Source organism: Protomyctophum parallelum, assembly GCF_964188405.1.
Source record: "Protomyctophum parallelum genome assembly, chromosome: 9".
NCBI classification, from domain to species: Eukaryota; Metazoa; Chordata; class Actinopteri; order Myctophiformes; family Myctophidae; genus Protomyctophum; species Protomyctophum parallelum.
In genome coordinates, this window is record NC_139706.1 from 34,022,018 (window position 1) to 34,047,164 (window position 25,147).

A 25,147-nucleotide genomic window follows, 5' to 3' on the forward strand; every position below is an offset into this window, starting at 1 on the left:
TGCTTGCCCCTCTTCTTCACCATGGCAGAGTCCAGTGGAATGTGGGCAGTCTTATCCTGCTTATGGTAAACATTAAGCAGGGCTCCACCAAGCGAGAGAGTCAGTGGCTTGGCTTTCTGCTTACCTTCACGAGACTGCTGTTTCTTCTCTAGGATGGCCAACATGTTTCCAATGTCCAACTGGACAGGAATCTTGCTCTTCTTCTCACTGACCTCATTTTTCTGTGCTTGTGGTCTGGCTTTCTTATTCTTTTCCCTCTTCTTTGAAGCATCTTCTTCCCTAGTTTCTTTCTTCTGAGCGGTGCTACTGCTGACAGACCTTTCTTTAGCGGCATGCACTTTCAAAGGCTGAGAGGCAACATTAGCCCACAAGGTAACTGGCTCAGAGCCATCGGTGTCAGTCACAGCCCTAGTCAGCTGACCTGCTGGGTCAGCAGATGAACAAGGCTTAGCATCACTGGCACTTTGACGGGGCCCATGCTTTTCTTGCGGTCCAGTCCTGTTGCTCTTGGATACTTGCTTTCGAATTTGAGGCCTTGGTGACTGCGCTCTTGACACCCAGCACACTTTATGTTGAACGGGAAGTACTGGACTGCCAGGTGTATTTATCCTCAAGTCAGAGAAAGCAGCCATCTTCACCTCAAATGGCAATGATTCCATCTGTGACGATTTGGGTTGACCTCTTTTCAACACATCCAGAGATTTCTTGACGTGCCTTATTTGCTGAGAGGAAGGGTCACTGTTGTATTTTGTGACCTTCGACTGTGCATCTTGAAAGGGCCTCTCTTTGGACCGGTAAGCACTGACATCTGCGATCCCTCTAAAACAACGGCTGTTATTATAGCCATTCTTCCTTGGAAGCCCAAATATGTTGATGTCTGCCTTTTACATTGCTGACATCATACTAGTTCTGACATCACACAGGGGTCTCCATGGGGGTCAGCATGCTTCGTACCAAGATCAGCCACTTTCATTTATAATTTCAAACGCAGCTTATATACCTCAGTAAAGAGACAAAGAGAAAATGGCCTTGCAAAAACAACATTTGATAATAATGGCATGCCACCTTGTGGATCTTCAATGTCATATATTGATAATGTCAAATTTGGAAGGATGATGGGACGGGCACCATATATTTGGCACGGACAGCAGGCATGTCTTGCTGCCCGGCCCAGTGGCCCCATGGTGACGGTGTATGCTGCAGTTGTGAGCTTTGAGAAGGGCAACCATTGCCTGTAAGTCAACCTTCAAGACAGACCAGAAAGACGTTTCATTTCCAAAACAAAGCCTGCAGAACATAACACTATATAGGAACTGTAGAGAGAGTGGAAACCTTGTGTTCACAGGGTAACAGGGCTCACAGGGGAATCGATTTGTGGAGTTGAGTGGGGACAACTGAGGTTGCGTTTTGGAAACAAAACACCATAAGGAACTTGCAGTTTTCCCTTTTTTGCCAGCACTCAGACCAAAAGCTTCTGTGTCCCATGCACGTATGAACGCACGCACACACACAGATCCACTACTCATATTTCATGGAAATAGCTGTTCTTTCAAACAGCTCCATTCCATCTGTCTCCTAACTTGCAGTGAACGTCTAACCACCTGAATAAAGTCTGAGAGCTCATTAGCAAGAAATTAGGCTACACATTCTCCAAAAGGATGCACAGCCTACACAAGACAGAAACACACATTCAACACACCACCACCCACATTATGCATGTGCACATCAAACATACTCATACGCATTTACCCATGCACATCATGACCTTTATTTAGTTGCATGCATGTGGCTGCTGCTTATAAACTAAACTAAGGAATATTAGACCACATACAAAAAATAGTGTAATAATGTTTGAAAATACAAAACCTGCCTGCTTAACTTCCCATTTTCTCTTCCCTCCCTTTCTCTCTTCAAACATGAAAGAATTATCAATTAATGAGTTTCCAGACATGAAACAAACAATACAAATTAGTTTCTTTCCTTTGATAAACGAGCCTCTGTAGTCGTTTGTTCAGCAACTGGACTTCTAGTACTAATTACTATGTAAATAAGGATAATGTACTTTGTGATGAGAATCTCTGACTAACCAAAAACAAGCATCTACATTCTACAGTATTGCTTTGCTATTGCTTTCAAGCCTCGTAGAATGAGCAGATTAGACTAGGGAACCAAGAGAGCAACTCTCACCACTTTCATCTTCAATTAAATCCACATAATCGTTACTCTCGAGCGGAAGCCTCCTACCTCCAAATTTCATACTTAGTTTTTTTTTTTCTTTCTAAAATGAATGCCATACACCATCATCATACAACAGTAGTGTTGTGCAAAAGAAGCAAAAAAATGTCCCGTTTTGGACATGGCTTGTCTGTAGTCAAATATGTCTGCTAATTACCCCAATCCTCTCCACTTTTTACATCCTCTTTCTTTGGTACGTAAAGTGAAATGTGAATGAAAATGTAACAGTGAATGTGAAAACTATTCCAACTCGCCGCATTACTAACCCTGTCACTAATACTAACTAACCCTAACCACATGCGGAAGCCACGTAGACGGAATGGCGGTGAATCAGAATGACACTCTGTCTCTGGGTAAATTGTGTTTGGTAGATGCTTGACAAAGCCGGTGAACCCACAACCTATGTGGTGGCGCGCGCACACACACACACTTTTTGGAAAGTAAAAATCCATATTCAAGAAAGCAGCTTAAAACTACAAAATTCTACAAACACAGATATCAAAGAGGACAGATTATACAAATGGAGAAATTAGGCCGGGACTCTGGCGGATCTGGCTGTCAAACACATTTACTGCGTTATAAATAAATATCTAACGACCCGTTCCCTGCCGGTGTTGACACTAACCTTTGAAGAATTAAGGCATCGCGATTGTAACTCCATTTAATGAAAATCCACCTGAAAATAGTGTGTTTGAATCAGCAGCGATGCGAAACATAAACAAGGAACAGATCAAGCAGGAGGCGACCGACACACACCAAAATCGCCCTGAGGCTTCTGGTTGGTCTGTGGTGCAGGTTGGGACAAAAACAGGTTGGGCCCGGACGGTTAGCGCACCTAGGCTGCCCAGAGCAATAGAGTAAGACAGAGTTACGACATTGAGGGGGCAGAAAACCGCCTGGTTACGTGGTTCATGTACTCGTGCATTCCGAGCCTGAAGTGAACGGACTTGTCATAACTCTGTCTTACTCTATGGCTCCGAGGCTGGCAAGCCAGCCGGACAGCGTGCCGCGTGTCACTCCCCATCTGTTCACTATCAATAAAGGCATAAAAAGCCCCAAAAACAGCTACTGCTGTTGCACTGCAACGTACATATCAATGTTGTACTACTGAATCTGACAGTGCACTACTGAATCAAATTAATTTAATATAAAATTAAGTTTAGGTTAATTCATTAAGGTAGGTTTTCAACAGTGAGAAAGGTGTGGACAGAGTGGTGCTGGCTACTACATAACAGGTGATTTTATGAAATACGAGTAAAACAGGAGGCTGACCAGACTGAGTAGTGAAGTGACAAAACAAATCACAGAACGCAACAAATCAGGCTGGAAACCAGGCTAGTTAAATCCCAGGATTCGGCACTCATTTATTGAAACAAATTCGATTCACAGGGATTGAAATTGGAAATAATAGTCTCAGGCTCCAGGGCAGTCAACTTAAAAGTTCAGCTTTCAATAATCAACTCAATATCTTCTGGGACGTCCTGGCATAGGTGAGTATACTGTAAGGTGGCCCATCCAGGGCTTCATATAACAGTCTTTGTCTTACTTGAATATAAATTCCACACACGGGGGGATTTAAAGGGAGTCCTCCACTCTCCAAGCCATGTACTTGCAAGCCTTGTTTCCGGCAGAGCCCAACCAAATAGTATAAATATTTGTGAGGGAGTGTGTGTTCGCTTACCGCTAGACCGCCCGCCAACCTGCCACGGAGAGAGCTAAGAGCAAGTGCGGGGAGACGAATCCTTTTTGTAGTGTTTGGCTGGGAGCACAGGTGTTTCTCATCTGAAGCTCTCCAGCAGGTAATCATGATAGTACCTGCCTCCTATGACGCAGTCCAGCCTGTTGCGCTCTACTCCGCCTCCCATGCTCTCTCTCTCTCCAGGGAGGTGGTCAGGTTGCACACGGTCCCTCAGCGAGACACCACAATATTTTTCACATTCATACACAGTTTTAAACTGGCAATATGTGCGTAGTTTAGGTTTGTCATTGATTTCTTCCAACCATTTAACTCTGTATTTTGTCATAGCCAATTCCTTGAATATCATGGAGAAGATCAGACACTTCCTGTGCCCAATAACCTCCTATTAGAATATCCCATCTGAAAATCCTATTTGCCATTCTGTCATCTGGTAGGTCAAGCATTCTGTTCCACAGGTTTATTACATTGATTTTCCACCTAACTTCACACGGTATACGTTTTCGCTGTAAACAAGTGCTGCATGAATCAATAGACAAACAAGCATGGTTGGTTGGTGGGATGTGAGGGTCAAACATTCAATCTATTTCTGTGTGCTGCTGTGATGGAAATGATAGCAGTGCAATTGGGAAAAAACACAGCATCAACTTCCTTTTACAAACAAGAAATACCCATGAGATTTTAATTGCAGTGCATTGCCTGCAAAACATTGATTAAGAGGACTAGGGTCTATAATGGTGCATTGTCTCATATTGAAGCATAACTGGGGCAGAAAATCCATGAATAATTCAATATTCCTCAGTATTTGAGGTACAATAGGCTAATCAGACAAAACACATGAAACAACTCAATCCATAATCACAAAGACAAAAACTGCCTCAAAGCTCTTTCATAATACATTCACTGCACCAAACCGCTCCTTCTGCATTCATTAGGGTCCTGCATAATCAGGTCGATCATTAAATTATTATCGACCTTATCATTTAATGATGCCACTATCCCCTTCAACTCCCTGACGGGCCTTGTGATCCTCGGGACTGAGGGACTCCAGCGGTGTCCAAATTGATAAAGATATATGTAGCTTCAAAGAGAGCCATTGTAAAGCAAATTAATGCTGAGCGTGCATGCTACACAGTTTGCCACAGCTCCTCAGAGGAGTGGCACAAATCGCCCTGATGGTGTTTGGGGACAACGGTGGTATGAAGTCACAGGGAGGGAGTTTGATATGCTTGAAAGAGGACCATACAGTTGCCACCTTTATGCTTGACACACTTAGGGATATAATAACCACACCCACTGAATGGAGAGAAGTGAAATAACAGTAATATTAGTAGTAGAAGTAGTATGCTTCAAATCAGTATGATGACATATAATAATGATAATAATTGTGTGTGTGTGTGTGTGTGTGTGTGTGTGTGTGTGTGTGTGTGTGTGTGTGTGTGTGTGTGTGTGTGTGTGTGTGTGTGTGTGTGTGTGTGTGTGTGTGTGTGTGTGTGTGTGTGTGTGCGTGCGTGCGTGAGTGAGTGAGTGCGTGCGTGCGTGTGTGCACATGACTTAAAATGTGTGTATTTTTAAAGAAGAGAAATGAATGGGTGCAGAGACTGTACACTTACACATACAGTATGACAGCATATTACAATGCTGTGTCTGCTGTGGCTAATGTATATTTTACAAGTCCCTCATGATTCCTTGAATATACATACTGTACACCTTGTGTAACTCAGAGGAGAGAGGGTAGCAGCAGAAGCCATGCATTTATTGTGAATCTATCCAGCTTTATAGAATAGTAAAGTAGAACCAAATTAATTCATAGAGCAAAAACAAATTATCTAAATTATCTATCTTAACATTATCTAAATCAGTGTAGCATGTGTAATAAGTGTACCATTGAGTATAGGCCTACAACTCTTTGTTATTTGGCAATACTGTCAACCATTTTACAAAGCCACTGTATCACACATCATTAGGCCTATACAGTATTGAAACTGGCTTGATACTGTATGCAATACAACATGATAAATGCATCATTGCAATTTGTGGACATGTTAATACATACGGTAGTTGCCTTTTAAAGTATTTTAAACCAGGTGGATTTAAAACTCTTAAACTGAGTCTTTACTTATAGTTGAACAGGGCACCAAGGGCTCTATCGGCCTCTGTCTGCTGCTCCACTGGTCTTGGTCTTGCTCCCCTGGTATCACATTAACATTACCACTCCCTTTGCCTTTACAAAAACAGATGTGCATGTGCCCCTACGGTGTTCTGCCATTAAATCTATAAATAGAGTATGTTATTATTATGTGTTACACCAGAGAGTCTTAATGTTTTCTCAGCTCAGGACCCCAATGAAAAATCGAGCTTATGAAAACATAATGATACTGGTGCATGTCTTAATTCATCCTACTATTTTAAGTCTGGAAGTCTGGAAGCGAGGTTCTGCTAAATGGTCAAATTTGAAATCATAATCTTGTATCATTAAAGTAACATCCTGTACAGCTGTACAGTGTCAGTATGTTACTTGTCACTGTCACTTGTGTACACACACACACACACACACACACACACACACACACACACACACACACACACCCCAGTGGTGGAAGAACTACTCTGATACGACTTCACGGGTTCCGCAGTGAAGCACGGTACTCTTCTACTTAATCTACGTCCGGGTCTATAGTCAGGTTTGTTTGTGTGTATAATAATGAGACACGAGACAGCAGTGTGCATTCTAGTATGACTGTATTAAACTGGGGCCGGACATAAACATACAAGTTCTGGGGAATACCATTCCAAGGGGAGGGGGTTTCCACTCTCTATAACAGCCACTGATGCACACACACACAGTAGGCCAGTCAATCTAAGATTTGACTCAAAATAAATTGCAATAGTAATCGTTTTTTTATGATCCTTAGGGTCATCCAAATAACACATTAAAAATTGATTATTATATAAATTTGGGAAATGCAGGGGTTGAACGTTGCGGTATACCATTGAAAACATTCATGATTCTGAACCCATTCCAAGCATTAGTTTTTCACAAAAAACACTCATTGGGCTAAAAACGGCCATAGCCGTCTTCACAAATGTGACGAGGTCATCACCTTTTTATAGCCCAAGGAGTGTGACAGTAGTTTCACTGCCGCACAAATAACACAACCCAAGAAATAATTCTCTGCACTTTTAGCAATGCACAGAGCCAGCAGACTATGAGGGATCGGGACCGATATTCTAATTTGCACATAAATGAGTCATACACAGTCCCAACATTACGTGCACATAAATCACAGCAGGGTAAGCAGTGCACCATTTGCAGGGGAAGGTTATACTCCCAATGCTACATGGGCCTAGAATGCTACCAAGCAGCAGAGTGTTTACATTATCTATAGCCTATCCTATGAGAGACGTACCATTAGTCATGCTGAATCACACTGTACTCACTTTGTTTAATTTCTGCTGTTGAACTAAAACTTTGTGTTAAAAAGAACACCATTATTGTCGAGTGTATCCCCTCCTGAGTGCATCTATATATTAATAATTAATCCAGCTTATATTGGTAACCAATGTATGTAATCAATTTATGAGTAGATGGAGACCACAAGTGGTGAGGTCAGGAAGTTCATGTACAATAGATTGATTTCATTTATATAATACTAGAATTTCGTGGGCCTTCGGCCCGCTCATCCTAGTGGCGCGCGTCGTAAATCGGAGGAAGGAAATTGTGGGAGCAAAGGTAGACAAAGTCACAACATTTCAAAATGTAGCAGTGCCATGACGTTGCACAGATTTGGCCAGTAGAGCCTGCAGAATGGGAGAAACACCAGTTCAGATGTGAAACAAAGGACAGTGATGTGTTTGATCATCATCATCTTCAGTGATGTAGTTCAATCAGAAATGGGATTTGTGAGAATGCAACAGCCTTACTTCAATGGGGATTGTTTAGTGAAGAAGCAGTTGTCTGTGCAAGGGCCTGAGGTTCCAAGGATTGTCATTGCAGAGCCTGCAGAATTGGGGAAACAGAGGTAGGGATAAAGTATACATTGAGACATCGCCACCAGGTATGTTGTGAATGGAATGACAATGCTATGTCTGTGTTTGGTTATCAGTTATGTAGACTAATCAACAATGAGACTTGTAAGAATGCAACAGCTGATGGGGATGGTTTGGGGAAGACGCAGTTGTCATGAAAAGGCCAATTAACTTAGCAAAGGAACAATTGTATTGGGCAGCTGATCCAGAGGAGGGCGTGGAGGAGTGGGGTGATGTGGAAGGGGTTTTTGTGTTTCTGGTTCCAGAGATTGTCATGGTTGAGCCTGTAGAAAAGGAGACACAGATAAGGGATGAATCAACTGAAAAACACACACTCTGCGGGGACCCCTGGGGGTATACAAACCTTATGTTAAACCAGGTACCAAACAGTGGCGATACAGAACATGCTGGGCCTGGAGAAATCTCTCAGAGTTTTTGAGGGGCACGCTAACCCCTCCAATGTATGGCTTTCAAATGTCTCTGCTATGAAAAGTTCAAAAGCAATCACTTCATTATAGAAATTGAAGAAGGTGAAGTATAATTAGGCAAAAGTACAGAGATGGCCATAGAAATAATAACAATAATACACTTGACATTTAAAGCATATTTAAACTGGGTTACAAATTGCTTTCCCTCTCAGCTTTTCAAGTATAAAAGGGTTGAGGTCAAGCCACTCTCCCTCTTTAAAAACACAGCTTGTGTTCTCCATCGTGACTGTCTACTGGATGAGTAAACATTTAGTATAGGCTATTTATTATCGACCACTCAATGTGTCCGTGGCAACAATTTAGTTTGAAGAAAATGTCCATCACAAGCCGGGATGTTGATGACCCCTGATTGATACTTTTACTTAAGTAAATCATGTGAATACCTTTTCCACTACTGGATGCTGCACTCCACAGTGTTGCTGGCCCTCAGAAAGGAAGTCCAGGAATCTACGAAATCATGTTTTTCTTTTTTGCTCCGATTTTAGACAGCAGGTGCAAATAGTTTGAAAGCTCCTATCATTTTTTCGTTGATAGTACACAAACCCTGGAGATTGTTTTGTTTGCTGATCAGAATTTTGTTGTGACTAATCAGAGAGAAAATAGATTTTGGCGTTGTGGCTAGACTAAGGCCTCTTTTAGACGGCGACCATCTCCATATAACACGTCAAAGTCCCGTTGCGTTCTCATTTTTTCTTACCCTTTACACGAGAACGCACACGTTATGATATAATGTGCTATTATGCTATACTGTCGCTAGGTGGCGATAACGGGCTGCCAAATAGACAGGTCACCCACGTACAAGAAGAAGACGCAAGCGGCGCAACACTGCTCTGGGCGCGCCACGGGATGATATATATTTATTAAATAAACGCTGCTGCCGTCTATCACAAGGCTTTTTATTTACATCATGGTTTTACATTCAACATCGCTGATGAGCATCACTTTGTAGGCGAGGAGGGAGGCTTGTTCAGGAACTCCATTATATCATAATGATATATTGCTCTGCATCAATGTAATAAACATATGCGCTGTGAGCCAAAGTGAGCCATGATGTCATAAGTTTTGCGGATACACCGTTTTGCCTGTTTATATGGAGACCATAGGAAACGGCGTTCTCAAAGATTTCCACTCTGGGAGGCGGTTTCACTTCGTTGCGTTTGGTTGGACCCACTGGGAGGAGACCCCGGGGCAGACCAAGGCGCAGTTGGAGGAAATACATCGACTATCTGGCCTTGGAGCGTCTCGGAGTCCCCCAGGAGGAGGTCACTGATGTTGCTCGGGAGAGGGAAGTCTGGAGCTCTCTGGTGGAGCTGTTGCCCCCGCGACCCGACTACGGATAAGCGGTTGAAGATGGATGGATGGATGGACAACCAAAATGCCCTCAAAACAGCTTTAAAAGTATAAAGGTCAGAAAGACTTACTTTGTTAATGGACATTTTGTCAATTCTGGTCAATCAATTTCTGAGCTTATATTTCACGTCAATTTGAGGAAAGAATTTAGAAGGAGAAGAAGGTTTTAGGTTCAGGATTAATTCAAAGCAGAGAAAGATTTCTTGACTTTGAGCTCCCTCACATGTCATGACATACCACACTTAAAATCAGGTGTCGCTGCTTATTATGATTTATATTATTCAGTTGACAGGCAGACTTTGTGTGTGTGTGTGTGTGTGTGTGTGTGTGTGCGCGCGCTCGCGTGTGTGTGTGCGTGCGTGCATGCTAATTTCAGCATGCAACCAAGTATAAAATCAGCCATTACGATGCTATCACGGCCCGCCAAAATAAAAACGACAAAATCAACTGTAGATTTAGTAAACTGAAATCGTATGATATTTAATTGACTAAAAGTAGACTAAAACTAAAACCTTTCAGATTACTAAAATATGACTAAAACTAAATGGCATTTTACTCAAAAGACAATGACTAAACAAAATACAAATTTGCTGTCAAAATTAACACAGAGTCACTCACAATAGGCTATATCAAATTCTGCCAAATAGGCATACTCTAATAGCCCTGCTGGTGTCGGGGCTGAAAGTAAGATGATGTCATTGGATCCAACTCTTTGGTCCTAAACAGCATATCAAAAACCATTGTGTGGTTTGCAATCAAATGTGCTGCTGTATACGTCCATGCTCCCCAGAGGACAGACTATAACCAGAATATAGAAGTGGACGCTTAATTTCCTGTAGTTGTAGTTGTAGTTATATTATGTTGCACGTAATCTAATCAGTTTACAGGATGAATCCTATCCTACTGATTTTTTTCCATACATTTGCTGTGGTTTATATTAGTTTATCCTTAATGTAATACAGTATAATTATGCTGTATCAGTCATGGTTTTCAACCAGTGGTCCTGGGACCAACAAACAATAGTCCTTGAGGGGGTTCCAAGTGGTCCCCAGCTACATTGTACACTCTCAAGAGTTCAATTCTGGTATGCTTTACTTAAAGAAGTGTACACAATTAGATAATGAAGGTAGAAGAACTGGAATTGTGGACAAAATATCCAATGATAACAAAATATTCTTTAGTTTTGGGTCTGAGATGCTAAATGGTGGTCCGTGGCTCAAATGCAGAATAAATAATGGACCTTGATATGAAAATGGTATACTGTATTAGTTCGATTAACTGTTACTAGGGATGTTAATAGTTAAAGGACCTACTACAGTATCAACCTATATCTTCATACAATAGGTCCTCACTAATAATCATGATAAAATACCACATTCTTTTCCTACTCCGTCTGTGTCTCATAGGAAGACTGTGGGCAGTTCAGAAACCCATCCACCAGTGACATCATCAATGGGGAATCCAAGCTAATAGAAACTGCTAATAGATCCCTGACTCCCTTCATATATGGTTCTCTGTCCGTCTGTCCATCCGTCCCTTCATTGCCTGACCATTGGTACAGACAGAAACCGTCTTTGATCTATAATGCATCAAACGAGCTGCAGTTGAATGCCTGTGCCGTGGTGGGAACACAACGTAGTGATCATACTTGCCCATGCCCCCAAATAGTCAATCTAGAAGCTCAGACGCGATGCGTTGTGAGCTTGTGAGCTATTTTCAGAGCTCAACACCTGACCGTCCCCAAACATTGTCTTAGTTCTACTGGTTCTCTTCTCCACTAGTTCCTCCTTAACATCTTAGTCTATTTTTTATTTGTTGACCAAATTTGTTAATATATTTAGTCATCATAGCTTAAAATTTATTTAGTTATTTAGTTTTCGTCAGTGAAATAAGGTAGTCAACGGGAAAAAAATCACCATAGTTTTAGCCGACAAAATCAACAGCCATATACGCGTGCACACACCCACCCACACCCACGCACACACCCACCCACACCTACACCCACACCCACACACACACACACACACACACACCATTAAGCTCGTAGCTCGAGCTAGTACCTGACTCCTAATCCACCACGTAATGTCTTCACTTCAATCCTTGTGAGGGCAAAAGTCCAGCCAGTTCCTGCCAGATTTAATGTCAGTGTCTTTAGCAACCCCCCACTTTTCAGACATGCATGCACACACGCACGCACGCACGCACGCACGCACACACACACACACACACACACACACACACACACACACACACACACACACACACACACACACACACACACACACACACACACACACACACACACACACACACACACACACACACACACACACACACACACACACACACAATGTCACACAGATCTAGTAACCGTTCCAATTTAGATTAATTTGGTTGCCATGACCTCCAACTGTCGCCCCTGGCAATCTCAGTAGATTAAACGAGTGATGCTTCAAGTGATGGTAATTAAGCAGTAACTCATGACAGGCCATGCTACATATTGGGCCCGAGCTGCGAGATTAACTGAGCTGCTTAGACCCATATGGAATTTTCCAAACTTCCCATGTTATGGTATGAATGCAGAATGTAACAAAAGTGTTGGTGAAGGTTCATAGTGGGAGAAGTGCAAGGGAGCACTGAACACAAGTACAACAGAGCTGAGGAAGGGACTGGGGAGACAGGCTTTTATACAGGGCGTCGGCACCAGGTGCCGCCGCTTGACTGATTGTCATGACATCCCAGCTCTGCTCCCCTATCCACTGCAAGATAAGGAGAACAGAAATTAGGGCAGCAAAGCAAAGAAACCATAAACTAACCAAAGTGTAGGCCTACTATAAATATAATATAAAGCTACACCAGACCACCTAATATAATTACCATACCATACATACCATACCATACACCCTAATATATTGTACTATAGTACAATACAATCTATACAGGGGGCCGTCACAGTAGTCTGATTCAGTAATCTTTCTTTTTTTGTCTGTACATTTTGCGGAGGGCCGCTCTTTCTCAAGTCTGCTCGGTTGCAGACTTACATGCATGGGACCAAAGCCATTAGAATGGCTTAGTTATTCTAGACTACTAACATGGAACATGCCTTTACACCCAAAATATGGGTGTAAACAGCTTAGTGAACTGGGCCCTCTGTCTATAACACATAAGGCAGTGGAGCCCGGTTCAATACAATTAAAATACAAATAGCTAAATATTACAGTAACAGACTTTGAGGTGCTCTAGCCTCTGTGCAATGAATGTCTGCATGGATTCTACTGCGTGCATGCGTGCGTGCGTGTGTGCATGTGCGCGTGCATGCGTGCGTGTGCGTGCGTGCATGCGTGCGTGCGTGTGTGCATGTTTGTGTGTGTGTCTTATTTGTTTACTGTGATTTGTTTCGGTCAGACTCAGCTTTATAATATTTGCTGGCTTGTGCACCATGGGTTCTTGGGTCACAGATGAAGACACACCATATGTAAAAGAAGATGGGATTAAAGATAGTTTTGTGCCTTCGTGCACACGCGCGTGTGTTAGACTAGAGAGTCTGTCTGCTCATCGTCAATACGATACTCTTAAAGCACATACTGGCTCAACCTGCCCCAGCGTTCATCACCTCCTTCAACATTATTATATGATTAGGCCTATCTCGTTTTGCTCCTCAGAGTCCTCTGGGATAATAATGCCGCTGTTCCACTTCCCTCACCGGGTAGCCTCGGAAACCCAGACGTTTTATTACTCACCGGGTGACCACAAGAGTCTACGCCTCCCCTCCACCAAAGTCACAATCACTTAAACCCCCTGTGATAAATGGAGTGAATGTATCGAGTAGACCTCTAGACCTACTGTACATGTAAACAGAGCTGCTGCTTTTACACATATTTAAAATCAGTTTTTTTGTATATTATTTAAATAGTTTTGAGGAAAGAATTTAACCATCTGAACCAAATTGACTGCAAAGGATCTGTGTGACTATAAATAAAATGTACTTACTTACTTACATAGCATAGCTCTGTTTACACAATGCTATATACCCCCTACAACTGTATACTTTCCCCATTTTCAACTGTTTTAATTATATTTTGACACTTGCTTTGGCAATGTAAACAGATGTTTTCTCATGTCAATAAAGCTCCTTTGAATTGAATTGACCGGGCTGGCCAAAATGGCCCAATTCTCCAATATCCAGTATCCTATCTGATATCTCACAGATTACTGTGTTATATAACATCATATTATGTTGCAGTAACACACTTTCTCTTTCTCTGGATTTCTCCTCTCCTCTCCTCGTTCCTTCTCTCTTTCTCTCCCAGAGGTGGCAGTGGTGGCAAGGAAAGGAGACAAGCTAAGAGAGGAGTAATAGTGGAAAGAGGAAACTGCTTCTAAATTATTGACAGAGAGAGAGAGAGAGAGAGAGGAGCACTTGCTGTTGGGAAGGTCATCATACTTGTGTCCTGTCATCACTCTTTCCAGGTTCTCCTTTCAGGTTCATCCATCTTTTGATCTCCCCCTCTCTCCTTCATGTCTTCTCTCATTGCATTCTTGTCTATCTCTTTCCCTATAGGCTCCTCCTCCTATACTCTCATGTCTACCTCTTCTGGCACTCTCCTTTCTTCTGTTCACCTTTCAGTCCATTATGCCTCTGTATTTCCTCTCTTCCTTCTCTCCTCCAGACTTTGTTCATCCTTTTTTCCATCCTATAGGTCCTCACCTGCACGGCCCCCTCTAATAATAATAAGAAGAAGAAGAAGAAGAAGAAGAAGAAGAAGAAGAAGAAGAAGAGGAAGAAGAGGAAGAAGAGGAAGAAGGAAGTAGGAGAAGAAGAAGAAGAATTAGAAGAAGAAACATTATAATAATAAACATTAACCTTTCATAACAAATGCAGCACAAGGTGCTTTACAGAACGAAAAAGGAAAGAAAAAACATAAAACAACATCAATATCAAGACAAAATCAATAAGACAACAATAAAAAAGGCAGCTAAAGTAGCCAAACAGTGAATACATGAATAACACAGATATTTAAAAACTAAACACAAAACAACAAAACAGGCACAACAGTGAGTAGCCTACACGAATAACAACAGGGATTTAAAAACTCAACTAAAGGCAAGGGTGGAAAAAATGGTCTGTGGTCTTGAGCTGTGCTTTAACGCATTCTGTACGGGAACCCCTTTTGGTGTTTACAGAGGCTGCCTGTCTGACCTCTCCTCCCTTCCATCACCTTTCTCCATAATTCTCTGTTCCTTCCACTCCTCTTCACTCTCCCCTCTGCTTCCTCTCCCCTCATCTACCTTCCCCCTTCTCCGTGTTCTCTCTGGGGTCTCATCCAGTGCTTTATCTTATCTGCAGGGTAGCACACAAACACGCATGCAAACAGTCTCTGTCGCACATGACGTATAGTCTCTTGAAGTTCACAGGGGCTCCGTAGAATGCTTTCACATGGCCTCTATGTCAAATATTCATGTCCCTTCTTCAAAGGTGAAGAGAGGAAAGGAAATAGAGGAATAGAGGAGAAGAACAGGAACACAGAGACAAATAAAGAGGTGTGGTGCAGTCAGGTGAGAAGAGGGAACACAATGCTTGTTTCAATGAGGTCACGCACCTCCTATTAAACCACAGCTCCGGAAAAGTGTTATCATCTAACCCCTAAAGTGGAAGGGCCAGGCATACATATTCACAGCCATATGCACGCACATCACCTGTAGATACGCGTGCAGTGCACCTGCAGTGTGACACCATATGGGTTGCACACTGGGGACACACAGATGCTAACAAGCGTGCCTGTCAATGCTGTCACAAGCTGTGGGACCACATATTCAACAGTGGCATCACACGTACAGTATGCACTGTTTTACCGTGAGACATTAAACAAAGTAGCTCCATCACGCAGGGTTAAACACGCAAGTATAAGGACTGGCATCTCTCTGATTTGTCTTCAAACTGACTATATGTTGCCATCATTACTTACTGTATGCATTTCATATGGACTTACAATTATTACTTAATCAGAGTACTCTGAGGCGAATTCCATATTTGGGCATGGTGACCTCATCGTGAGGATGAGAGCATCAACGCAAGCCAGCTTACACTGCCTAACCGTCTCAGATTCCCGCGGTGAACATGCATGGATCTCAAACGCGGCTCACTTTTCAACACTCACTCACTCAAAGACTCTACTTTCATGAATGACAACTCTGACAGCTCCCCATACCAGGTGTTCACACAACTCGATTATTGAATATATTATTTATATCTTGAGATTCTTGACAAACACAAAATATACCGTTGTGGAAGAAGCATTAAAGCCTATGCAGTGATGAACAGTGACAACTTCACCCTATGTGAAAAGATAATTGCATCTTCCTATGTCCGACAAGGGTCTCAAGCTCGCCGCAGCCATGAGAAGCTCATAAGGCACTTACTGGAACAGGGAAAGTGTCCAGAGGAAGGATGGAATGAGAGTACCATAGAACTTCTCATGAATGAGCTGGCAGTGATGGACAGCAATAACTTCCTTGGAAACTGTGGCGTTGGAGAGAGGGAAGGCAGAGTTGCCTCCAGCCTGGTGGCTAGACGTCATTACAGGCTGATCCACGGCATAGGTCGATCTGGAGACATCGCTGCTGTTCAGCCCAAAGCAGCAGGATCTAGCCTGCTTAATAAGTTGACAAACTCACTTGTGTTGGACATTTTAAAATTCTCAGGTGTCCCTAGTGTGGCTAGTTGCTTTGTGGTTCCCTTGGCAACTGGGATGAGCTTGACCCTGTGTTTCCTGACTCTTCGCTACCAGAGACCCAAGGCTCGCTACATTATCTGGCCTCGCATTGACCAGAAGTCATGCTTCAAATCCATGATAACTGCAGGGTTCAAGCCAGTGGTAGTGGAGAACACTCTAGAAGGTGACGAGTTGCGGACAGATTTGGAGGCAGTCGAGTGCAAGATTGAGGAGTTTGGTGCAGAGAGCATCCTGTGTGTCCACTCCACAACGTCCTGTTTTTCCCCACGTGTCCCTGACAGGCTTGAGGAGTTGGCTATCATTTGTGCCAAATACAACATACCCCACATTGTTAACAATGCCTATGGAGTGCAGTCATCCAAATGTATGCATCTGATACAGCAGGCAGCTCAAGTCGGAAGAATCGATGCCTTTGTGCAGAGCTTGGACAAGAACTTCATGGTACCTGTGGGTGGTGCCATAATAGCAGGTTTTAATGAATCCTTCATGAAGGAGATAAGCGAGATGTACCCAGGTCGAGCATCGGCTTCACCATCCCTTGATGTTCTCATCACCCTGCTTACACTAGGAACCAGTGGCTATATGAAACTCCTGGCAGAGAGAAAGGACATGTACTCTTTCCTGGCTCAGGAGCTGAAAATACTGGCTGAGAAACATGGAGAGAGACTGTTGCATACCCCACATAATCCTATTTCACTGGCCATGTCTCTGGATGGCCTCCAGGCCGAGAATGATGAGGCAGTTACTCAGCTGGGCTCCATGTTGTTCACTCGGCAGGTGTCCGGAGCCAGGGTAATACCCCTAGGCAAGGAGCAGACAGTGAGCGGACACACATTCCGCGGCTTTACATCCCACTCAGAAGCATACCCCTGCCCCTACCTCAATGTTGCCTCGGCCATGGGCATCGTGCGAGATGATGTGAAACTGTGCATCCGAAGATTGGACAAGTGCTTAAAGATGCTGCGGAAAAAGGGCAGAGCTGCCAGAAGCACTTCACTGACACTTACAGTATTGTAAGGTATGTGATGGTGTATAAATTCCTTTTGCCTGTTGAGGGTGTCGCTCAACAAAAAGCATCAAAGGTTTCCTTCGAAAATACATACTATTTGACAAGTGGCACTTGTCTAAAGGGTTGTGCAACAAAAGAGGTTACCTTTAAATGACTCAATTGAGTGTGTGTACACACTCACAATTTAGGCATTTAGCATAATTGAGAGCTTAGAGTGCAAGGGGATTTAAGTGGCAATGTGTCATTTTTGGTGTGAAAAAAAGTTAATGGCTGTATAAAATAAATAGTATTTAAATTATCAATCTAACAATTATGGATATTGACCAAATGCTATTTGCAAATGCTGATTGTTAGCTCGCTATATATTTGCTTGTGGTAAGCAAGGCACATGCATGCTGCAGTAAGCTGGTGAAAAGCTAGCCCACAGTTAAATTGTGCAGATGACTTCAAATTGCTTAACATATAATCAACTATATGCATTTGGGGGCGTTTGTCCACATGCAAATTATGTTCTTGTCCCCGGAAAACAAACCTTTTTTGAAAACTCCGGCCACAGTGAAGATTTTAGATATGCATGTTGCTGTGTGGATGGGTCAAACAGACGCTTCTCACATTATAAGCATACAATGCAGTGGGAGTACCTCATTTATTTTAGTATTCCGGCTGCCTTAATTTCCATGTTGACACCACATAGCTGTGACAACTCTGGCATCGTCATGGTTACTAATCTGGAATTTGGGTTCCACAGTGATTGGAGGGCGGAACGTGTTATCAGTTGACATCAGGCCTACCTGGTCTCCATATAAGAGGCTGCAGGGCCAGTGTTGGTTTAAAGGATACAAATGGAGACTTTCCTTTCAAGCTGCCATGATTTACTGAAGGGGAACAGAGATACCAGTCAAAGGTTCCACGTCATTCTGGGGAACGAGGCATGTGATCTGGACTCCATGGTGTCTGCTCTGGCCTACGCCTACTTCCTGTTTAAGACCCAGCCCAGTGATGAGCTCTTCCCCCTGCCGATGTTGAACCTGATCCAATCGGATTTGGTGCTGCGGAGTGACAGTTTGTTGCTGTTGAGACAGTGCGGTCTGAACGCGAACCTGCTGCTATTCAGAGATCAGCTGGACCTCAGACATCTGCACTGCCTTGGACTGCTGCAGCTGACCCTGGTAGACCACAATGTCCTGCCCAGCTCTGATAGTGACCTTGAGGGGGCAGTAGTAGAGGTCATCGACCACCACCTTTTGGAGAGAGACCCCTCCTCCTCCTGCCCAGTTGCGGTCGAGACAGTGGGCTCCTGCGTTACCTTGGTAATGGAGCGTATTGTCCAGAAGGCTGCAGACATCCTGGACCAGCAGCTAGCTTTACTACTGTATGGCACTATACTGTTAGACTGTGTCAACATGGCTCCAGAGGCAGGGAAGGTGACTCCTAAAGACAATCAGATGGCTGCCCTGTTGGAGGCACGCTTCCCTGACCTGCCTCAGAGAGGCGCTCTCTTCCAGTCCCTCCAGAATGCCAAGTTTGACATCTCAGGTTTGAGCACAAAGCAGATGTTACTGAAAGACATAAAGACGGTGTCGGGAGGAGACTCTAGCCTGGCTGTTTCAGTTATATACATGACCCTGGAGGAGTTTCTCCAACGAGCAGATCTGGACCAGGATCTGAGTTCCTTCTGCCAGAAACATGGCTATGATGCTCTGATAGCCATGACCATAGCCTTCAACAACAACCGGCAACCATTCAGACAACTGGCTGTGTACAGCCACAGTGCCCCCTATAGAGAGGAGGTCAGCCAGGCTCTGGAAGACGGCCGGTCCAGCCTCAAACTTTGTCCAATGAGAAGTCCCTATACCCACGTGAAGGCCTATCACCAAGGCAATGCACTGGCCTCGCGTAAAGTGCTCCTTCCCATCTTAAAGGACTTCCTGGGGACAGGAGCTGGGCGGAGCTAGTCTAGTCTCCATAGACACCAAGGAAGGTCAATTAAAGAAGGGACACTAACGTCATTTTCTCTATCCAGCAATTCCAGCTTGCAGATTCGTCTCACTGGGCGGCAAAATGCAGCTGGGATTGTGATGGAATGCATTTGAAGTCAATGAGAGCCATGTGGACGAGCTTATAAATAACCACTATTTCTGAAGGTTTGAGTACATTTCCTTCATTTACCTTCCTTGATAGACACCAAGAAGAGCAGACTCCGTTCCCACCCACCCCCACAGACAGCCTGGTAGAAGGCTGCCCATTGGGTGCTGGCATGCCCAACCACCCCCACAGACAGTCTGGTAGAAGGCTGCCCATTGGATGCTGGCATGCCCACCCACCCCCACAGACAGTCTGGTAGAAGGCTGCCCATTGGATGCTGGCATGCCCACCCACCCCCACAGACAGTCTGGTAGAAGGTCGCCCATTGGATGCTGGCATGCTGGCATTCCTGCAGGAATGGTTCAGCAAGATAATAATAATGATCGCTCTGATTTATATAGTGCTTTTCTAAGTCAAAGTCGCTATATTACATAAAAGAAAAGGATGGAATCAACTTCAGTAAATAAAAATCACACTTGAGGGGAATCCACAGATCCACTGTATTTGTATCGGCCACATGCCGTCTCATGTTGTCATTTAGTGCCCTAAACAATCATTGAAGTCTTGGCTGGCAAACGACTTACGCCATAAGTGCTTTAAACAAACATTGTAATATCCTCAAAATCACATAGACTTGGCTGCCATATGACGGAATTTTCAAAAGCCCTGCAATTATATAATAAATAGTCTAATAAAAAAACAAAAGAAAGACTAGAAAGATTCAATACTGGGGAATTGCAAGTGTGGACTGCATATAGTTCACATATTGTGATGTCACCGTATATTGTCCAATCATATTAGGGCAAAAACATGCTTTCAATTAGATTAGACAGTCTGGATGAGATAAAGGCGTGTATAAGACTACGGCATGTAATCATCATCCAATCAGATTAGATAAATTAAAGACAAATAACAATAGTGTGTTTGCCTATCTGGGTGGGTTGAGTGCAGTTTTGAAGGAAGGGAGATCCGAGATAGGGGCATCTTTACTTTTTACATTTATGATAATCACTTATAATGAATGTCAATGGGGCTCAGATTGCCCAAATTTGTGCAAGGATTACGCATGAGCTCATTGACGGATGACATTGTATATGATGACATATATGATGTTATATGATGACATACTGGAGATATATAGCCTATAGGGATTTCAAGAGACTGTAAGTTAATTATATGACTGTTCTAGCCTCTTTCAGAGCAAAATCATCTACTGTATAAGAGGGGCCATCAAACACATGAATTACGAGATCTACAAGAAGTCACGCCGTTACTAGACCACAGTCAGACATTTTACACTCTCTGGGTGTGCAATAGGTTCTCTAGAGTGTCACCCCACTGCAATGGCGCTCCTGCAATTATTCCAGCTGCCATCACTCCTGTGTTCTGCCATGGCGGTGACCCTGCGCAGGAACATTGGCATTTCCGCTGTCCTCTTCAACCGGGCCAAAGACCTGGACCCGGTCCAGAGACTTTACCTGGATAAGATCCGTGAGTACAACACTAAGAGCAAGGCTGCAGGTGGCATTGTGGATGCAGGCGCATCCTACCAGAAGGAGCTGAGTGAAGAGATCACCAAACTGCAGAGACTATATGGCGGAGGAGACCTCACCAAGTTCCCTGACTTTAAGTTCCCTGAACCCAAGCTTGAGGAGACAGCGAAGTGAATGTGTGGGACATACAAGTCACAAGATGTGAAGGCCTGGTAAAATCTAGTTTATGCATGGTCTCCATGTGTGGGTATGTTATGCCTGTGACGTCCACGTTGGACATAACTGTGTCTCCACAATATGCATGTTTGCGACACCTAACGTCAACTGTCGACCCACCGACAAGGCAATTTTACAAGATTGGACTATTTTTTTCCCTTCAGAAATACATATTTTAATTTGAATAATATTATACCATATTATGTTGACATTAAACACACGCCCGTAAATTATGGCCCGGCCCTACCTTTTGAGCAGGGCCTGGCTGTAAACAAGTTATTGAGCTTAGTCCAGTTACCCTGGGTAACTCTGACATTCCATATATTAATCTTACCTCAACAAACCCTGTACAATGTTGATCTGGCCTTATCAAACCCATTCATTCAGGTCGCTTCTCGCCCTCGGGCGTCTTACTGGTATAATGTAAACTAGAGAATGTGCTCCTCGGGGCACAGATCTTTATAATAGGCCAATGTGAAAAGGGTGACATTTCTTCTTACACCTTCGATGGCAATTGGATAATTTGAAGCATTTTGTTCCGAAAATATGTTTTGCAAAAATCCACCTGTTGGTGGTGCTAAAACAGGCAATCTATGAAAAGCGTAGGATATATTCCTCAGACTAGTAGGAAAGTCTGTGAAAGATTTCATGTAAATTGCACGCTCGGTTCATGATTTTAGGCTTTTTGTTCAAAACGGGCCAATCCTGCAAACTTTGAAAGCCAATGTTAGCCAATTAGGATGGAATCTGAAATATCGGACAGATCCGTCTTGAACACAATAGAGACAATATAGAGATAGTGTGTAAAGATTTGCAGGACTTTTGGACAGAATCTGGAGGAGTAATATAAAAAATGTTTTTCAAAAGTCGGCCTCCTGGTGGTGCTATAACAGGACGTTCTGGAAACGTTCTGGGGCAGAGGTTCATCTTTGCTTAGCTGGTAACTGGACTTCAATATTCGAATGAATATTCTAATGTAAAAAAAAATAGAATAATCAAATATTTTAAATTAAGATTTGAATTAAAAAAAGAACAATAAAATTGCTGTGTGAGTTCTGGTGAGACTCTGTGCCACGTAAACTAAAACATACAAAGATTAGGCTATTAAGATAATTATGAATCATTCATTTGATCTCACAAGACTCAAGAGAGCACATTTCTCAGCACCAACCGCGGCCCATACAGGACCGGACCATATAGATAAAGAAAGAGAAAGTTGTACAACATATTAGGCTGCAATATTCATATCCTATTCATATTCATATTAAAATCATATACATTCGACATTCGAAATGTTTATGAAAGAATTTATATTTTTAGCTTTTAACTTTAACCCATTAAGACTGGGACAGCATCTGTGTCACTTTAAGGATTATTTTACACATTGGCTATTCAAGATTCGGGATATCTTGGGTAGGCCTACTTGCCTACTAAAACAAATCACACCCGTGTGAACTGAGTGCTGGAACTCCCCTCTCCGTCTCTCTGTCTCTCATTAGCAGGCAACAGTGCAGCACTATCTCTCTCTCTGTTTCTGGCACAACAGCGCCACCTTTGCCCCTACTGCTACTCATAGTCACACACATAGGTTAACAGGTTAACACACACATAGGTTAACAGTTTAACACGGACATTGCCGTTCTTTGGAGTGGTTAAAAAAAAAGCCCCAAGGCTGGAACAGTTACGGTATTAAAACGTTGACACTTAAGTTCCTAAGTTGTAAATTCATTAAATGCACGTTTTCCCTTTTCACCGTTGGCTTGTTACACTGTACCGTACATGAAAAAATAAAATAAATACCATTTGTTTGTACACTCTAATCAAGTACTTAGTAACTTGTTGCTACAGTAACCTTGGTTATTTTTATGTTTATTCATTATTTTGTCAAAAGGACATTATGTAATGTAAGGGTTACAATACAGTAATCATAGTAATCAATTCATATCTATAGTGGCCGCAATAATAGTTAATGCTTAAAGGGCAAGGCATGGCATACGTTAGAGCCACAATTCTTTGTCATGGACACATTTGTTCGTGTACGGACATGGTGACCACTGATTACCGGGACATTATAGATGAAAAAAACAATCCAGAAGTTTTTCTGCTCTGGTCAACAATTACAGTACGAACCAAATGACACATTGTTAAAGCAAACATTTGAAATTCAAATCTTAGTGACTGGTACAGAGATGGGGGCGTCACTCCACAGTCAAATTAGGCTATAATTTTGGGGGTACTTGACATGAAAAGGTTTGAGAACCACAACATCCGTTTCTTTTTCAGACAACAGTTAGGATAGAAGACAGACATGTAGAATCAACCTCAGGTGTGTTAAACCACCGTCATATTTATTGGAACATTTGTTAAACGGTGCAGTTTTTCTTTTTTTCTTTTTACAAACTTTTAGTTGAAATTGTCACGGCAGACCCTTGCACAGTGCAGATTGGAGCAAGAGGTGTCCTTTTGTCCCCCAGGTGCCTAGAATAATTTGTGGCCCCTGGAGTGACTATTGTTTTGTGATTGAATACTTTAACAAGTTTGGGACTTATTTCCATTGCAATCCATTATATAATTGCAGTTGTGAAAAGTATTTCCAATTGTCAGTACATTTACTTGTCCTCTAGTACATGTCAGAGGCAAATAATCCATTCACACTTCACACACTGGTGGTAGAGGAAACTAACCTCCTCCTGGGGAACATTTAGGGGTTCAGTTCATTTCAGATATTGTTTTTATGGTGTCAGGGTTTGTTTTTAATAGTGTGAGGCACAATAAGGTGGAAAAAAGGGGGGGGGGGGGGAGACCCAGGGTGGGCTGTATAGAAAAGGCCATTCTCATTGTTGCTGCTAACCTCACATGCTTGAAGAAGCGTCTCAAAACACAATGAGCCCAAAGAGAACAGAACTGTTAACACTGCACCTGTGCGTTCTGTTAGTTGATCCATTCGCGCGCACAGCTGGTCCACCTCACCAGCTCCTCTGGCTTGAACCACAGGGAAATCTCTTGCTTCGCACTGTCTACTTTGTCACTGCCATGGATGATGTTCCTCCCGACTTGGATGCAGAAGTCTCCTCTGATGGTCCCTGGCATAGAATCAGCAGGGTTGGTCTCACCCAACATCAACCTGCCATGCTTCACTGCTTCCTTTCCTTCCCACACCATGGCAACTACTGGGCCAGAGTGCATGTAGTCCACAAGGCTGGTGAAGAACGGTCTGTCCTTGAGGTCGTGATAGTGCTTCTTTAGGAGATCTTGAGAAGGATGGGTCATTTTCAAGCCCACAAGTTTGAGTCCTTTGTTTTCAAACCTCTTGATGATCTCCCCAGTAAGTCCCCTTTGAATTCCATCAGGCTTAATCGCAATGAAGGTGCGTTCTTCATTCTCAGACATGATGATTGAAACCACCTTTGAGTTGTGCTTATCTGTTCAAATATTTTCTCTCCCTTAAAGTTTAAGACAAACGCTGATGCTCAATAACACCCTCAGAGCCTGTGTGGTCAGCTTTTAAGCTGTGCTGCCTCAAATATCGTGTCAAAAATGATGTTAGTCTTGCCCAAATATGGAGTTCCACATGGCTTCAGACTGTCCTTCAAGTTCTCTGATCAGGGTACAGGATACAGGGAATCAAATTGCATCTTACACAATCTGTAAACAGTAGCACAAGCACCAACAAACAGGCACGTACATTATGGATTTAAGCAACACTTCAAATCATACATACTGTAACAGTATAACAGGCTAGTATAATTTAACCAAATGTGTTCATACATAAACTACTGCAATATAGTTCTCAGTGCACTGCTCAACTGAGT

The 25,147-nt window shown here is 42.9% G+C and overlaps 4 protein-coding genes across 4 annotated transcripts; 3 read left to right on the forward strand and 1 right to left on the reverse strand.

The window, feature by feature from the left end:
- Window positions 1-16,112: 16,112 nt before the first annotated feature.
- On the forward strand, window positions 16,113-17,549 carry LOC310864539 (O-phosphoseryl-tRNA(Sec) selenium transferase-like; the record flags this gene model as incomplete). Its single annotated transcript, XM_083773228.1, has 1 exon — window positions 16,113-17,549. The coding sequence occupies one exon, from the start codon at window positions 16,113-16,115 to the stop codon at window positions 17,547-17,549; it is 1,437 nt and encodes a 478-aa protein (XP_083629354.1).
- An 834-nt stretch (window positions 17,550-18,383) lies between these two features.
- LOC310864540 (exopolyphosphatase PRUNE1-like) lies at window positions 18,384-19,496 on the forward strand (the record flags this gene model as incomplete). The annotated part of the gene is made up of 1 exon (XM_083773229.1): window positions 18,384-19,496. One exon carries the CDS (start codon window positions 18,384-18,386, stop codon window positions 19,494-19,496), a length of 1,113 nt encoding a protein of 370 aa, XP_083629355.1.
- Window positions 19,497-20,969: 1,473 nt separating this feature from the next.
- LOC310864207 (ATP synthase-coupling factor 6, mitochondrial-like) lies at window positions 20,970-21,293 on the forward strand (the record flags this gene model as incomplete). The annotated part of the gene is made up of 1 exon (XM_083772797.1): window positions 20,970-21,293. One exon carries the CDS (start codon window positions 20,970-20,972, stop codon window positions 21,291-21,293), a length of 324 nt encoding a protein of 107 aa, XP_083628923.1.
- A 2,973-nt stretch (window positions 21,294-24,266) lies between these two features.
- On the reverse strand, window positions 24,267-24,725 carry LOC310864541 (nucleoside diphosphate kinase A-like; the record flags this gene model as incomplete). The annotated part of the gene is made up of 1 exon (XM_083773230.1): window positions 24,267-24,725. The coding sequence occupies one exon, from the start codon at window positions 24,723-24,725 to the stop codon at window positions 24,267-24,269; it is 459 nt and encodes a 152-aa protein (XP_083629356.1).
- Window positions 24,726-25,147: the final 422 nt, after the last annotated feature.